At 43.3% G+C, this 16,148-nt stretch overlaps 1 protein-coding gene across 2 annotated transcripts in view; it reads right to left on the bottom strand.

Moving 5' to 3' along the window:
• Nucleotides 1–3,438: 3,438 nt before the first annotated feature.
• Nucleotides 3,439–16,148, bottom strand: part of Nol10 (nucleolar protein 10) — a 115,334-nt gene continuing 102,624 nt past the window's right edge. For both annotated transcript variants that reach the window (XM_045150422.1, XM_045150423.1), the window contains exons 20-21: nucleotides 9,941–10,043; nucleotides 3,439–4,106 (exon numbers count right to left, since the gene is read on the bottom strand). In XM_045150422.1, the coding sequence (XP_045006357.1) occupies nucleotides 3,987–4,106; nucleotides 9,941–10,043 (223 nt within the window). In that variant the 3' untranslated portion in view covers nucleotides 3,439–3,986. The remainder of the gene's footprint in view (nucleotides 4,107–9,940; nucleotides 10,044–16,148) is intronic.

The raw sequence follows: 16,148 nt of genomic DNA, 5'->3' as shown, positions 1-16,148 counted from the left end.
TCCACACACACATGAACATGTACTACACGCACATATACATACACACGGTGAACAAGTTGAGGGTAGACCTGTGGTCCAGGTGCACCTGTGGTGAGATAACTTTGTGAAGGAGGGAACTAGTCTGGATATCCCAACTTCATGTCTCTCTTAGCATGTTCCCTTCTCTCCAAAAGCTAGCCCTACTTCTGATTGCTAAACATGATCTGACAACAAGACTTAGGCACTAGGTCTGGGATATGTGAGCCCAAGAGGGAGAAAGAACAGAAGGGGAGAACATGTTACTGGGTACCCCCTGCACAATGCTGCCACAATACTGGGGCAGGTCCCCTGCTTTAAGACCACACTTCTCATACCAGCTCACAAGTACATGAAGGAGCACTTGTTTCGGCAGAGACCCTGGGAGAAGTAAGGCCGTTTCCTAGGACTAGTAACTGGCATACAACAGAATTAGGGCTTAAGAGGCTGCCGTCCTTTAGAAGGTGAGGCTGGCTTGTGGATGGAGGTGATATGGGGCAAGCCTCTGAAGGTCATAGCCTGGCTCCTGTTCTAGCCTCACTCTGTTTCCTGGTGTACAGTGACATGAACAGCCTGAAACTGAATACCAACACCAACCTTTCTTCCCTTTAGTGGCCCATGCCAGGTATTTTGGGCAGTGACACAGACATAGAAAAATGATAGAGCAGAGTATAAAATGTGCCAGGATAATTTGAAATGGGAAGCTTTGAGGAAGTATGTGGATCAGACTAGGGACTTCAGGGACCTTAGTGCTGAGGAAGCAGGTCTGCTCTGAGGGATCAGCAGGTAGATGAATTCACAGTGAGGGAAACAGACCTGGAAGAACTCCTGTACATGTCTTCTTGAGCGTACATCACACATGCACTACACACACATACACTTAGTCCTTCCAGCTGTCCTTCAAGAATTTCCCAGAACCAGGGCTGGAGAGACAGATGGCTCAGTGGATAATGGCCTGTTTGCAAAATTTGGTGGCCTGGGTTCAATTTCCTAGTATTACATTAAGTCAGATGCACAAAGTGGCACATGTGTCTGGAGTTCATTTGCAGTGGCAGGAGGCTCTGGTGCACCTTTACATTTTATTTGTTCATTTGGTAGAGAGACAGAGAGAGAAAGAGTAGGCATGCCTCTAGCTGCTGAAAACCAACTCCAGATGTACACACCACCTTTTGCATCTGGCTTACGTGGGTCCTGAGGAATGAAAGTTGGGTCCTTCGGCTTTGTAGGTAAGTACCTTAACTGCTAAGTCATCCCTCTAGCCCATGCCTTTTATTTTTTAAAAAGAATTCTCCAGAGCCAAAGCACAGGAGTGTATGCACAGAGCCCAGGTTCATTCCCCATAACCACAACAAACAAACCCCCTTCATCTACAAAAGCACATGGACACCCCAGCTCTTGAAAACTTCCATGCTAAAGAGCACATGGAGGTCAAGGACACATATGGATCCCTGAGTTGAAAGGGTGAAGAAAAAATGCTTCATTAAGTGCTGCGGGCCTCACACTGTGCTGAACCTAGTCAGAAGCATCTCACTGAATTTTACACAGTGAGGCTGGCTTAATTTTTAAAAAATATTTTATTCATTTACTTATTAACATGGGGGTGGGGGAGAGTGCATATGATCACACCAGGACCCCTTGTGATTGCAAACGAACTCAAGTCACATGTCCAGATGCATGTGCCACTTTGTTCATCGAGCTTTACATGGGTCCTGAGGAATCAAACACAGGTCATCAGGTTTTGCTAACAAGCACTTCTAACCACTAAGCCATCACTGTAGACCAAATATTTATTTTTGTGTACATACACTCTTGCTGCTATATATGCACTCCACTTTTGGCATGTGCCACTTTTATGTTTGGCTTTTATTTTTTTTAATATTTTATTTTTATTTGCTTATTTCAGAGAAGGACAGAGAGAAGGAGAGGGAGAGATATAATGGGCACACCAGGGTCTCCAGCCACTGCAAATGAACTCCAGATGCATGTGCCACCTTATGCATTTGGCTTGTGTGGGTTCTGGGAAATTGAACCTGGTCCTTTGGCTTTGCAGGCAACCATCTCAACTACTAAGCCATGTCTCTGGCCTTATGTCTGGCTTTTTGTAGGTAGTAGGAACTCTAACCTTTGCTTGCAGGATTTGTAAGCAAGTGCCTTTAGCTGCTGAGCCATCTCCCTTTATAGGCAGAAAAGAGATTCAATGAAAACCAAGCATTCCGAACTGCTAGGTATAGAGCTGAAAACAGATACTGGGTCAGTGGCTCCAAAACCCCCATCTTCCCACTGTGTCACCAGCTTCCAAGTGTTAAACGGAGTCACATGGTCCTTCCCTCACCTGATGGTCTTATACCTGCTTCATGGGAGCACTGGTTTCAGAGCAGAACTTCTCCTAGACTCAGAGCTCCCTATAGCAGGAAGACAGGTGGGAGATAGGTGTGGAATAGTCTGGTTTCAGGAGATGGGTGTACAGCATGGTCCCCAGACATTTGGGGCATTCCTTCTCTGTCTTCTCCTAGTGTCCACCCCTGAAGGAAACAGGTAGGAATCAGAAGAGAAAAGCACTGAATGCTGAGACCCACGCTTTGAGGGTAATAGTTCAAGGACAGCTCAAGAAAAGCTGGAGAAGGCAGCAGTGCAGCACAGGGACTGAACTGGTCAGAAGGCTGCATAAAAAATGCTGGGCTGAGCCGGGCGTGGCGGCGCACGCCTTTAATCCCAGCACTTGGGAGGCAGAGGTAGGAGGATCGCTGTGAGTTCAAGGCCACCCTGAGACTCCATAGTGAATTCCAGGTCAGCCTGGGCTAGAATGAAAACCTACTTCAACAAAACCTTAAAAAAAAAAAATAATAACGGTGGGCTGGCTGCCCAGACACAAGAATCTTTCTCCTGGCTATGACTTACATACAAATACCTTCCCACACCCTCCTACACTACATGGTATACTCTTTTTTCAGATCATATAACTGGGCCTATGACCCACACTGTTCCCCGTGTGTGGAACAAGCAACAAAAGCAACTGGCAACAGGGTAGGAGAAGGGTGGAAAACTGAGACGAGGAGCAACCTGAAAGAGGGAGGGACGAAGAGACAGAGTGGTGACTTGAATGTACTACATGGGGACAGGGTGTCCCCAGGCCATTCCCTGTTCCATAGCATGCCCATGCTAGATTCTATCACTTACAGTCCACAAAGGTCGCATGTATTTGTATATAAATAAACTTAAAAAACCATATAAAGTTACCTGAAAACCATGGAACCCAAAGTGAATTTTTTTTAAATAAATTCAAGGCAAAGATCCTTCTTAAAGAAGCCATTCAAATGAAAACATTTACTTTTATAAATGTTTTCTACAGCAAGTTTCTCTCTATACTTTAGCAGAAAAAATACCTATTTAATCTTGGGCCAAGTTAAAAAGAATAACCGGTAGTTTCCATTTAATGTTTTTATTATTATTACCAATAATTTATACTGTTAGTATAAAAATAGTTTAAAAATCCCCATGTAATACTGAAGCAAGCAAACAAAGCTGTCAACATAAATGTATAGACACAAGCAAGGTCAATTAGCAAGCCTTGGGTATAACAGGGGAGGACTTCAGGATGGTTTAATTTTGGCTGGCAGTAGGCACTGCAAAAAAGAGAAATTCCCAGAACATGGTAAGTTCTTGTTTTTAGCATGGGATAAATATTTCATTTCATGGTACTCCTTCCACAATATTAGAAAATGATGACCTGGTTTAACCTATTGGTGGGAAAAAGGACAGTATTTATAAGGGAGGAACAACTTAGCAAAAGCACCCTTAGGACTAACTAGGACCACTGAGGATGAGGCAGTGGCCCAGGTTCCAGACATTCACCTTCACGTGTAAGAATCCATGTGGAACTTAAAGCCAGGTATTCCCTCGTTTGGGTCAGATACCCTCCTGAGGATCAGAGAGCATTGCAGTTTCCGGGGCCATGCAGTCCTGTGTCCCCTTCAGTGAAAGGGCCGGCCTCCTCTGGGTTTGGACCTCAGGTGGCCAGCAGAACGGCGGAGCTTCTTCCTCTCTTGACGATGTAGCTTCTCAGCCTCCTGTTGCTTCTTTTGTTGTTCCGACTAAGGGCAAAAGTGAGTTGAATGAAGAAAAGAAAAAGCTGACACTTAATTGGTGACTCTTTGATTGCAAAGCTAGCCACAGGCCTGTGTAGCACTGCCGTGGCTTGTGTTCCAGCCTCTGGGCTTTGGCCCATCCTGACTAGAGCAGCAGGAAAAGGGCAACTTGCACTGTCACTATGAAGGCAGACATTCTGAACCTCTGAACCAAGAGTTCTCTTCTCACATGGACACACTAATATGACCACAAAATAGAAGACTAGCTTTTCAACCAACACCCAAATATCCATGAGAAGCCACTAGAAGAATGTATCACTGCTGTCCAAATGCAGAATGCCCACCTCTCCTGCTTATAAACCAGTGTGACTTCATTACACTCTTTTAAAGTTGAAACAAAAGAAATACTTGTATTTTATCAAGTGTGTTATGACCTACACCTGATTCAACACTCATTCACATGGACTGGTTCCAAAGAGTTTATGGCTATTCAAATAAATAAATAAATAAATGAATGAATGAATGAATGAATGAATGGAGAGATAGCTTAGTGGTTAAGACACTTGCCTGTGAAGCCTAAGGATCCAGGTTCAATTCCCCAGTACCCCATGTAGGCCAGGTGCACTAGGTAGTGTGCATGTGTCTGGAGTTCGTTTGCAGTGGCTAGAGGCCCTGGTGTGCCCATTCTCTCTCTCTCTGCCTTTTCCCCTACCTCAAATAAATAAATATTTTGAAAATTATATTTTTTAAAAAGAACCCCCAAGTTAACAGCTACAAGACACCCTGGGGCTCTCAGCTGACCACTGGAAAGTTTGCACATATGTTCTCCATCTTCTTTTGTTCACCCACAAGCCCAGACTCCTCCCAGACTTGGCCCCACTCCCCAGTACAGTCTACTTTCAGCAGCAATTCTTAGAACTGGGCGTGGTGGTGCTTGCCTTTAATCTCAGCACTTGGGAGGCTGAGGTAGGAGGACTGCTGTGAGTTCAAGGACACTCTGAGACTACATAATGAATTCCCAGTCAGCCAGGGCTACAGTGAGATGCTATGTTGAAAAAAAAAAAATCAAAGGAGATTAGTGTGGAATCCAGAGAGAAGAGTTCCAGCACTGCAAACCTGTGACGGCTCTGCTATCGGGAGTTCCTGCACGTGAGCCTGGAGCCACGGTGGTTTCTGGAGGCACACTGTGCACACTGAGGAGGCTGTTGCGCTATGCAGGGCCAAGGCCTCGCCTTGAACAGTCTGGAGACCCTGCTGTATTCTGAGCTCTCACTGTACACCTACAAATACTCCCTTTAATCTCAGCACTTGGGAGGCAAAAGTAGGACGATCACCATGACTTTGAGGCCACCCTGAGACTACATAGTGAATTCCAGCTCAGTCTGAAGTACAGCAAAACCCTACCTCAAAAAAGGAAAAAAAAAAAAAAAAAAGGAATCATCTCCTCCTAAATTCACTTTCCAGGCACAGCTCAGGGTTTGAAGAGTCAACTCACAATGCCAGATGGGTTCCATCTCCCCATCTTAGAGAGCTCTCCACCTGGGTCTGTGAATACTAAATATTACCTCAGGCTCTTTTCTGAGGGCTATTTTATTATTTCTTCCTGTGTGTTTTCAAAGTAAACTCTGACCTGTGTGTTCTTCTAAGTATAGCTAGCACAACTCCACCTGGCCCCAGTTACATTCTTTCTGACTTGGCCCTTGCAATTGTGTCTTTGTGATCCTGCCTACTCCAATAGTTTTAGGTATGTGTGTTTACGTATGTGCACATGCAAGTGTGTGTGGAGGCCAGAGAATAGCCATGGGTACTGTTTTCAGGCACTACTTATCTTTTTTGAGAGAGGTTACACAGGGTCTCTCACTGGCTCAGAGCTAACCAAGTACACCAGCCCTAAGGCCTGCCTGTCTTTGCCTCTCCAGAAGTAGGATTATAAGCATGTGCCACAATACTTGGGCTTTCCCCCCCCCCCCCCACAGAGGGAGGAAGGGAGAAGGAGAGAGAGAGAGAGAATGGGCATGCCAGGGCCCCCAGCCACAAATGAACTCAGATGCATGCACCAACCTTGTGCATCTGGCTTATGTGGGTCCTGGGCAACTGAACCTGGGTCCTTTGGCTTTGCAGGCAAGTGCCTTAACTGCTAAGCCATCTTTTCAGCCCTCCCCTTTTAAAATATGGGTACTGGGGATCAATCTCAGTTCCCCATATTTACAAGGTCAGAACTTGACCAACTAAACTATCTACTATCTCCTCAACCACCATTATTTGTTTTGAAGCAGGGTCTCATTTAGCCCAGGCTGACCTGGAATGTACTCTGTAACCCAGGCAGGCCTCTAACTCATGGTGATCTTTCTATCTCAGCTTCCTGAGTGCTGGGATAGCAGGTACAAGACACCATGCCCAGCTCCAACATTGAGGTCTTAAAAGTAAAACTGTTTGGTCAGTTTAGCTTTCTGCTTCCTTAAAGTTCCTAGTCAGGATTCTTGCCATACACTCTCATGGACCCCTTCTCCTTTGGATCACTGACCTAACCATGTAACTAAAAGGAGTCATTTCACCCCACCTTCACGGCAAATGGAATTATGGAGACAGGTCTATATTTTCTCCGTGTCCATAGCAATATGGTTGCCCTGTTTTAAATGGGAGACTCAGGGAACCTGGGGGCTACCCACACACCCTGCAGACCCTCACACAACACCATTAAGAGCCTCACAAAGTTAACGCATGCTGGTTACATAATATTATCATGTGTGAGGTCTTGGATTTGTATTTCAGCACCACTGCAAGGGATGGGGTACAGAATATTCTCTTCTGTTGTTTCACATTAATCATTAGTAAATATTCCTAAAAAGGAGTTTTTATTTTTGAGATAGTGTCTATGTAATCTACACTGTCTTCAAACTCACAATCTTCCTGCCTCAGCCTCCCAAGTGCCTGGACTACAAGTGTGTGCCCCCATGCCTGGTTCTTAAAAAGTATTTCTTCAAACGACTTTGGAAAAATCACGTGCTATTCCAGATCAACAGGACACCAGGAGTTTTCAGATACTGGATGATCCCAAGTCTTTCGTCTGGATGTTATGGATGTGGAGCCGTGGCTAGAGAAAGGAAGGCAGCCCCCAGGTCTACTCACACAGTACAGCCGCACAGCACTGAGGGCGGCTTTGCAAGCTCCCCCCACTCCAGGGCAGGAGCTGGGAAGAGGCCACTATTGTTCTGGAGACAAAGCTCCCCACTGACAAAGGACTATTATTAACCTCTTTCCCCAAGGCTGCGTTTAGGAGACCTTGCCACTGTGTCACCATTCATTATGATTTATGGGCCAATTATCTCTTCTCCAAGTTGTCCATTCCTCCTCCTGCCCTGACTACCTGCTGCAGCCCACAGCTCAAGGGAAGGGCAGAGCACAGGCCAGCCACTGCTCCACACGTATGCGCAACACTGAATGAAGAATTACTGCAACTGCCATCCGTGCAGATGTCTCCCCTCGAAGTCTATGGATAGTTTAGAAAATAGACAGATACACGGGAGAACCGAGACTTTCCCTAAATATATCATGCACACAGAAACCTAGTATAAGGAGACTTCTACAAACAAATACACAAATGTGTGTCTACATATACATGCTCATTTGATTTTGGAAAGCTTAGTATACCCAGCAGTTACACAGATTTTTGTTTTTCTTTTCTTTTTCTCCCCTCCTTCATTCTTTTCTCTTTTTTGTTTACCACCTTGCTGTGTGTATGCGTGTGTTCAGAGGACAACCTTGGGTTTTGGTCCTCACCTTCCACCTTCAAGGAGTTTCTCATTGTTCAATGTTGCATTTGCCAGGCTAGCTGCTCCACAGACTTCCAGAGGGATTCTCTGCCTCCCATATGGCCAGACACTGGGATCACAGACACTTGCACTATTGCACCTGGCTTTTTACTAGGCTATGAACTCAGGTCTCACACTTGCATGGGCAGGTGTACTAGCCATTGAGCATCTCCTCAGCCCAATCCCCTTGTCTTTTTGAAACAGGGTCTCATTAGCCCAGACTAGTCTCAAACTCCACAGAACAGAGGATAACCTTAAATTTCGGGTCATCCTGCCTCTACCTCACAAACGCTGGTATTGATTACAGACATCCACCTCCTGTTCTGTTTATGTGGTCCTGAGGGTGTGTGTGGTTAGACAAGGTCCATGTCCAGACAGGGTTTTCACTTTCATCTAAAATTTTCTGATATGTTTAATTTACAAATTTTAGACTGGCATGAGTTTTGGAAAGCTATAAAAATGCTTTGTTAATGTGTATATTCTTATGTAAAACATATGGCTTATTCTGCCATAAGTATTTTAAAAATATTTTTCTAAAAATATAATTTTTCTTTTTAAAAATTTGTATTTGGGGGGCATGCTAGGGTTTCTTGCCATTGTAAGAAAAATGTCAGATGCTTATACCACTTTTCGCATCTAGCTTTATATAGGGAGATATGGAACCTGGGCCAGCTGGCTTTTCAAGCAAGTGCCTTTAACTGCTGAGCCATTTTCCCAGCCCCTCCTGTGTATACTTTTAAAAATGTAAAAAAAAAAAAAATAGACATTTAGAAGAAAAACCCCAGTGAATTTTATCTGTACTTTTACTTGTACTCGGATGTCTGTGTGTGCGCATGTGTGTGGTGTATGCATGTGTATGTGCTCTTGTGGTGCCCCATACTCTGAGTGGAGTGGAACAACAGGTAAACTACTCTTGCTCTTCCGCCTGGTCTTGTTTTGACCCTAATTTTACTAATTCTGGAGCTTGCAGGGCTTTGAAGATTCTCTAGGTTTCTAGTTCCTTGGGGGACTCAAATTACAGGCATGTATGGCCATACCCAGGTGTTTTAGGTGAGAGCTGGAGACTTAAATTCCAACAGTCTCAGGCTCCTCAAGGCCTCATGCTTGCACAGGAAGCACACTGAAACACCGAGCCATCTCTCCAGCCTCAAAAAGAACATTTTATGGGATATGAATTATATTTCAGTTTAAAAAAGGAATGGTCATTTTTTTCTTACTTGGTCCTTATAGTGATGATAGGAGACTGAGAATGAGAAAAAAGTTTTTGAGAAATGAAGTCATGCTATTTCACTTAGTTAATAGTAAATACTCCAACAACTCAGTGCTCCTACAAGAGACAACAGGCATATTACTATAGCTCGTGTAAGAAATGGATCTTATGAGTCAATTTAGAATAGGATTGCCACTAGCAGAGCAATGCCCCCTGGGAAATGACTGTATTTGGACAAGCCAGATGGGACTGTCATGAAGCATTAAAATAAGCAAGTTCCTAATCTTCTCCATGTAAGTAGTAGGTTTTGACTGATCTCCATGAATGAGGGCTTTTGCTTACCCAGGCTATACCTCAGGCCACACAGTGACCCAGAGGAAGGCAGGCGGTTACCTCTAGCACAGCAGACTTCCAACACTGAGGCCCTGGCCCTCTCTGTACCGTTAACACTCCTGACTGCTTCCCTGGCCATCAACCAGGAGGGGTATCTTGCTATCGAAAAATGTTGGAAAAGGGAACAGAGCTTCCTCATGAGAGAAGCTTGGGAAGTTAGTCCTGAAGTTAGATGTACACCCAACAGTACTGGAAGCCTGTTTTTCCTTTGTGAATTAAAATTTAACATCAAAGGCTAGAGGAACAGCTTAGCAGTTAAGGCACTTGCCTACAAAGCCAAAGGACCCATCTTTGATTCCCCAGGACCTACATAAGCCAGGTGCACAAGGTGGCTCATGCAGCTGGAGGCCCTGGCACAGCCATTCTCTCTCTCTCTGTCTCTTAAATAAAGAAAAGAAAAAAATTAATATCAAGAAACAACTTACCCTCTTGAGTGTGAATGTTAACTGCTTGCTGCCAACAGTGGTGTCTGATACACTCAATGTTCCATTTTTTGCTTCAAGTTTCAAGCGATCTTCAAGAGTTTTGCTGTAGGAAATTTAAGAAAATGATACATTAAGTTTAACTTTCTATTTGAGATAAGTTTTAGCTAGGACTAATCACATCAAGAAAGTCTTTTATACATGTGGTACATAGAAAATATCACTGAGCAGAATTCATAGAAAAAATTAGTTGCCCTTAAACAGTCATAGTGGAATATTCAGTCACATTTCTGGGACAAAAGTGCTTCTGAAGTCTACAATGTACTATGGTGGTCTGATGATTTCTAAGGCATTTTACATTTAAACCACACACAGTTGAGGTGTGTGAACACACTGGTGACTTACCTATAAAGGCATGAACATAAAATTCTCCATCTGCAGAGTTGTGCCATTTCTGATTTTCACCCTTCATTAATAAATCACCATTTTATAGCATGGACAACGTGACCATGAACAAACTGATCATACTCACAGGAAACAAAAAATAACTGCAGTTTCGGTAACTGCTCTCTGTTCCAGGAGACTTCTGCAGGTGTCGTAAGGTCTTATTACTTTAGCTATTCTTTCTGACACACTTTATCCCAAAGTTAAATCACATTTCTTGTTTTTGTTTTTTGAGGTAGGGTCTCACCCCAGCCCAGGCTGACCTGAAATTCACTATGGAGTCTCAGGGTGGCCTCGAACTCATGGCAATCCTCCTACCTCTGCCTCCCAAGTGCTGGGATTAAAGGCATGCGCCACCATGCCCAGCTCACATTTCATTCTTTTTTTTTTTTTTTTTGGTTTTTCAAGGTAGGGTCTCACTCTGGTCCAGGCTGACCTGGAATTAACTCTGTCATCTCAGGGTCACATTTCATTCTTAATCATGCTTTTCAAACTTTCCAAAACATTATAGAGTTTTTGTAACGTGGAGGTCTATTATTACTTGCTGTGTTCTGCAATACATGACCTCTGTATAACCCACAATCCCTCCCCGCACTCGCCAGTGGCTGTGTGTGTTTCCTCTTTCTATGAAACAGGCTCTCACTCATTATATAGCTGAGGCTGGCATGGAACTGTCAGCAACACTCCTGCTTCTTCAGCTTTCCAAGTGTTGGGACTTCAGCCAGGCACCTCCATGCCCACTCTCCAGTAAGATGTTAAAGTCAATTTTTTTAGCAGTTACATAAAACTTGACTGGACCTTACTGTAATGCTTTATAATAAATCAAAACAGTGGCCCTTTTTGCTAACTTGTGTTGAGGGAAAACAGTTGAATTAAGCCTAAAGATACTTTTGAACCGTTAAGAGTCAGACTCTTCTAGAAATGCCTAAAGTAGCACTTCCCCAATCCCTAATGAGTATAGGAGGAGACAAAAAGGTCAGAACACATTTTCTGTTTCTTTCTCCTCAAAACACACACACACACACACACACACACACACACACACACACACACACACACAAACCTTCACTTCCCTTTCCTACTTAGTCCTCTTTGAAGGACCCTAAGTGAATGCCCTCTCTTAAAGCTGGCACTAATGATGTGATGGGATAGAACAGAATTCTGTGAGATGGTCTGTCCTTCAATGAGCTGCATTACTAATTATCAGTCGAGCTGCTCTGAAGGGGCCTCATGATGCTCCCTCCGAGACTTTGAAGCCGATGTTTGATGTTCACACCATGAGAAATTTATTTCTGGTTTATAACTAAGAGTAATGTAGCTTCTTTATATAATTTGAGACATAAAGTGGTTAGCATAAAAGTAGCACTCTTTTCTAAGCAATAATGTTATTAAGAAGCACTTTTAAAGTACTTCTCATCTTCAAAGTTCTTTACAGACTAACTAATTAATCCTTTCAACATCTCCGAGACAGAAGTATTTATCCTTTATAGATGGCAAAAAGGGAGGCAAAATGTTAAATGACTTGCCCCAGGCCATGTGAGGATCCAAGTTTAAAACCTGGATTCCAGGGTAAGCGTTTCTGGTTTCCAGGCGTGTGTCAGACCATACTTGATTTATACAGATCTTCAGGAAACTTGTCCATTAGGTATTCTGAATGACAAGCTTCCACATGACCACCAACTGGATGAAATTAAAATCTATGTTCACAGTTTTTCAAGCCAGAGTTTGAAAGTGAAGTGCAAGCTGACTGCCTGCAGCATGTGAACTGTTAGTCTAAGCAGATTCCTCAACCTGTTCACTTTGTCTGTCTTGTTCTTTCCTTTCATAGCTATAAACGGTGAGCTTAAAAGTTAACAGGAATTCTGAACAGCTCTGGAGCCACAGAGACAAAGTGGACCATGGAGAACCCTAATTTGGGAAGCCAAAGACTTTTCAAGTAAATTGTGGGAAATTACTACTCTTTTAAAAATGACCTTATTTCCTCCATGATAGGGTATATAAACTCTGGATTTTCTCTCAATGTACTTTCGATGTGCACTTGTGAAAACATGTTCTGTCTAGGCTACCTGGAGAGGCAAGTTGAGTTGTAGAATGAGCCATGGCAGAAGATCAGAGACGGCCCGGGACAACGAGCAGATTTCTACATTAAAGCCAGCTTTGCTCCCCTCCCTTTGAAAGCCGGCTTGCTGAATGTGGCTGCCACTCAGCAAGTCAGAGTGGGTCGCTGGACTGTGACTGGCCAGCAGTGACCCAGGAAGAACCTCCATGACTGAAAGACAGGCCACAGAGAAGTGCACAGCCAGGAGGGCTAGCTAGCTTCTGCACATCTTTGCCTAGCTAGGCTAGGTATACAGGCAATGGGGTACTTCCTTCTTGATAGTACAACTGACTATGTTTTTTGGGAAAAAAATCTAAGTAGGACAAAGCAAACAAACAAACAAAAATTCTGTGGTATCACAAGAAACCAGCTACAAAAATAAATAAATAAGTACATAAATAAATAAATAAAACAGAGAACAGACTTGAAAGACTGGAAGTGATGTGAGATTACCCAGTGTAGAATGCAGAGATCTCAGGGCAGATACTTAAATGATCTTAGTAAGGAAACCTTAATTTAAAAAAGAAAAATGGGCATAAACTACAAGGGGGAAAAAAAATCAAATGAGATATTTATTAGATGCCCCAGGAAAGAGGAATAGCTTGCTTACTTCTTTGAGGTTTTAAAATACACACATACTCTACAATTTCTTTAATTGGCAACATTTAATTAAAAATCATGCTTCTCAACTGAGTTTTTAATCACTCTGCAGGGAAGGGCAGGCAGAGAGCAGGAGATAATATAAAGGTGTGTTCTTTACATAAAATCTCTAAGAGTTATGTGGCAAAACAGAATCCACAGGTAAACGATGCTTTAAGCATTGTTAAAATTTAATTTTAGGTGCTGTTTTACATAATTAGCTCCGCCAAATCTACACCTACACCATCAAGGTTCCTATGTCTCTGAAAGACTCCAGCGCTTCCAAGGCCCTATGGAGGGGAGATGCAGACAAGCGGCAGAGGACTCCCACGCCTCATCCATCAGCACAACCAGCGGTCATCAGGACCGCTAAGATCCTAGGTGTGGGCAACAGATGCAAAGTGCTGAAGCCTCTTAAGAGGGCAGTTTGCTTTTGCAAGCAAGTGCCTTTAGCTCTTGAGGCATCTCTCCAGCCTCACACTCTCTTGTCCAAGATCAGCTCCAAGTTACCTCTCTGACACATCCTTAGTATTTGTTGATGATAGCAACAAATGTGAAATCTCTAAAATTCTTCAGACATTACTTCTGTATATGTTATACTTTTTTAAATAGATATGACTTTTCTTAGAGTCAAGAAACACATTGATTTTCCCCAGGTTCTATTCTAGCATACACTGTCCACACAATGATGATATATCTTTTTTCATGTCACACAATTAAGACCTGGTGGCTCTCAACTGAATACCTGCCTCACCATGAGCCCAGACCTACATCTTCCTCTGCTTACTTAACACTACCATCAAGAAGACATGGGCTCTGCACTTTGCATGTGCTGAAAAGCCAGCTTAATACTTTTAGCCTCAAATTGCTTGACCTCAAAGGATGCATGCTCGACACTTCAACATTACTCCCCACTGTCCTGTTCTCCTATCTTAACTCAGTAGCTGGTATTGTCATTGGCATTTCTTTGTCTTGACAGCCTTATGGAGCCTGGGTCTGTAGGTTCTTCAGCTTTGGCCTCCATCCCTTCTAACTGAGACTACTGTTGCAATCTGTGAGCTGACATCTGGGTGTCCAGCTTCTCCCATATATATCATTGCTCTCAAGCCAAGTTACTTGGTTACAAGTTTCTGAAATAGAAGCCTTTTATACTCCTGTGATTTTATTCTTATCATCTACAAGAATATACTACTTTTATTATAGAAGCATGAACATGATTGGGGCTAGGGATTAGAGTAGATCTGATCATGTTACTTGTAGCTATATAGTTTCCATGGCTTTCACAGGCTGGCCGGGGGCCTGGCAGGACTTGTCCCCACTTCCCTACCCCACTCCGAACGCTCATCTTTACACTTTCAAAAGACCAGTTCCAACATGACTCTCAAAAAGACTTCCTTGAATTTTCCCCAAATTAAGACCCTTTCTTTTTTCTATCCCTCTCTCCCACCCCTCTGACTCAGAGGATATCTGCTAGAACAAGAGTGCTGCAGGCACGGATCCTTCTTTGTGCTCCCTGGCTCCATGATGGCATTTGGCTCACCGGAAGCACTCCTCAGCTGTTTGGTGGGTGGGTGGGTGATTGGCTGGGTAGAGAGGCTAAGTGGGTGAATAACCCACATATCAAGTTAGCAAACTGTAAGGCATACAAATTTGTTGAGGGGCTTACTTAGTGTGAGGTGCCAAGTTCAACCTCCAGCACCACCTAAATAAGAGTGGTAGCCCCGCCTGTAATTCTACCACTCAGGAGGCAGAGGCAGAAGAATCAGAAGTTCAAAGTTATCCTCAGGTACATAGTAGGTTTGAAGCAAGCCTGAGCTCCATGAGACCCTATATCAAAAAATAAATACATAAATAAATATATGACAAAGGATAAAGTGCTTGCTGTGCAATGCTGAGTAGTACCCGAGTTCAGATCCCCAGCACATAAAAGGCATAAAAGGCAGAAACTGTGGTAGGCTTCTGTAATTCCAGCTTGCCTACAGAGAGATGGGAGTCAGAAACAGGAGAGTTTCCTGAAGTTCATGGACTAGCTAGCCTGGCAAACATAGCAGTAAACAAAACTGACACTAAAACGTTGTCTTCTGACTTCCAAATGTAAACCATGGTACATGTGCACCCACAACCACACACAAGAACATGCACACACATATACATACATCATAAAACACACATATACACACACAATATGTGACAGTTCCATGTACTTAAAACTCTTGACTATGCTGAGCTACCATTTGCATTTACTTTCACTGTTACAGAAATAGTATTCAAATTGAGCATCAAGTTCAGGTGAACATTTAAAATAATAACAATTTTGATGGTGCCTTTTGTTGACTGCCTTGTGATTACTCTAGAATAAACACAAGGAGTCACTCGAGTTCTCTGAAGGATAGAGGCTCGATGCTTCACTCAGTAATATTAAGGTATGCAAGTTCAGGACTTGCCACAATAACCCAGTCATGACTAGAATTCAATAAGCTATTTGTGCCAAATGCTAGCAGACTGAAGGCTAGTCACTTCAACGAATTATTACTTTAAGGAACAGGATTATTTTCTTCAGACTCAAATAACTAGTATTATTTATGCAACTCATCTCAAGAATGTGCTGATCTGCAGCATACTCACTCAGCTATTGTTTATTTTTAAATATATATTTTAAAATTTGTTTGTGTACGTGGGCATGTGTCTGCCACAGCACACATGTGGAGATCAGCAGACAACCTTCAGGCTAACCCTCTGCTTTCCACCTCGTCTGAGGAAGGGTTTCTTGCCCTAGATTCTCAATGTCCTGTTCTTTGCTGCTTTTACCACAAGCTTCTGGGAAGTTCCCCCACCTCACCATCACTGTCAGTGTGCTGGGAGGGCAGAAGTCTGCCCTGGCTTCTGGTTTTCTACATGGGCCTAGGGATCAGAACTCAGGTATCAGCTTAAAGCAGCAAGTGCTTGATCCACTGAGTCACCTCCCCAGCCCTTAAATACAAAACCTTTGTCCTTTTAGACGTGTTGGGTTGGTTCACAAACGCACACCAC

The sequence above is a fragment of the Jaculus jaculus genome, chromosome 5, assembly GCF_020740685.1.
Source record: "Jaculus jaculus isolate mJacJac1 chromosome 5, mJacJac1.mat.Y.cur, whole genome shotgun sequence".
NCBI classification, from domain to species: Eukaryota; Metazoa; Chordata; class Mammalia; order Rodentia; family Dipodidae; genus Jaculus; species Jaculus jaculus.
The sequence above is the reverse complement of the archived record's forward strand: the minus strand, read 5'-3'. Positions and strand labels throughout refer to the sequence as shown.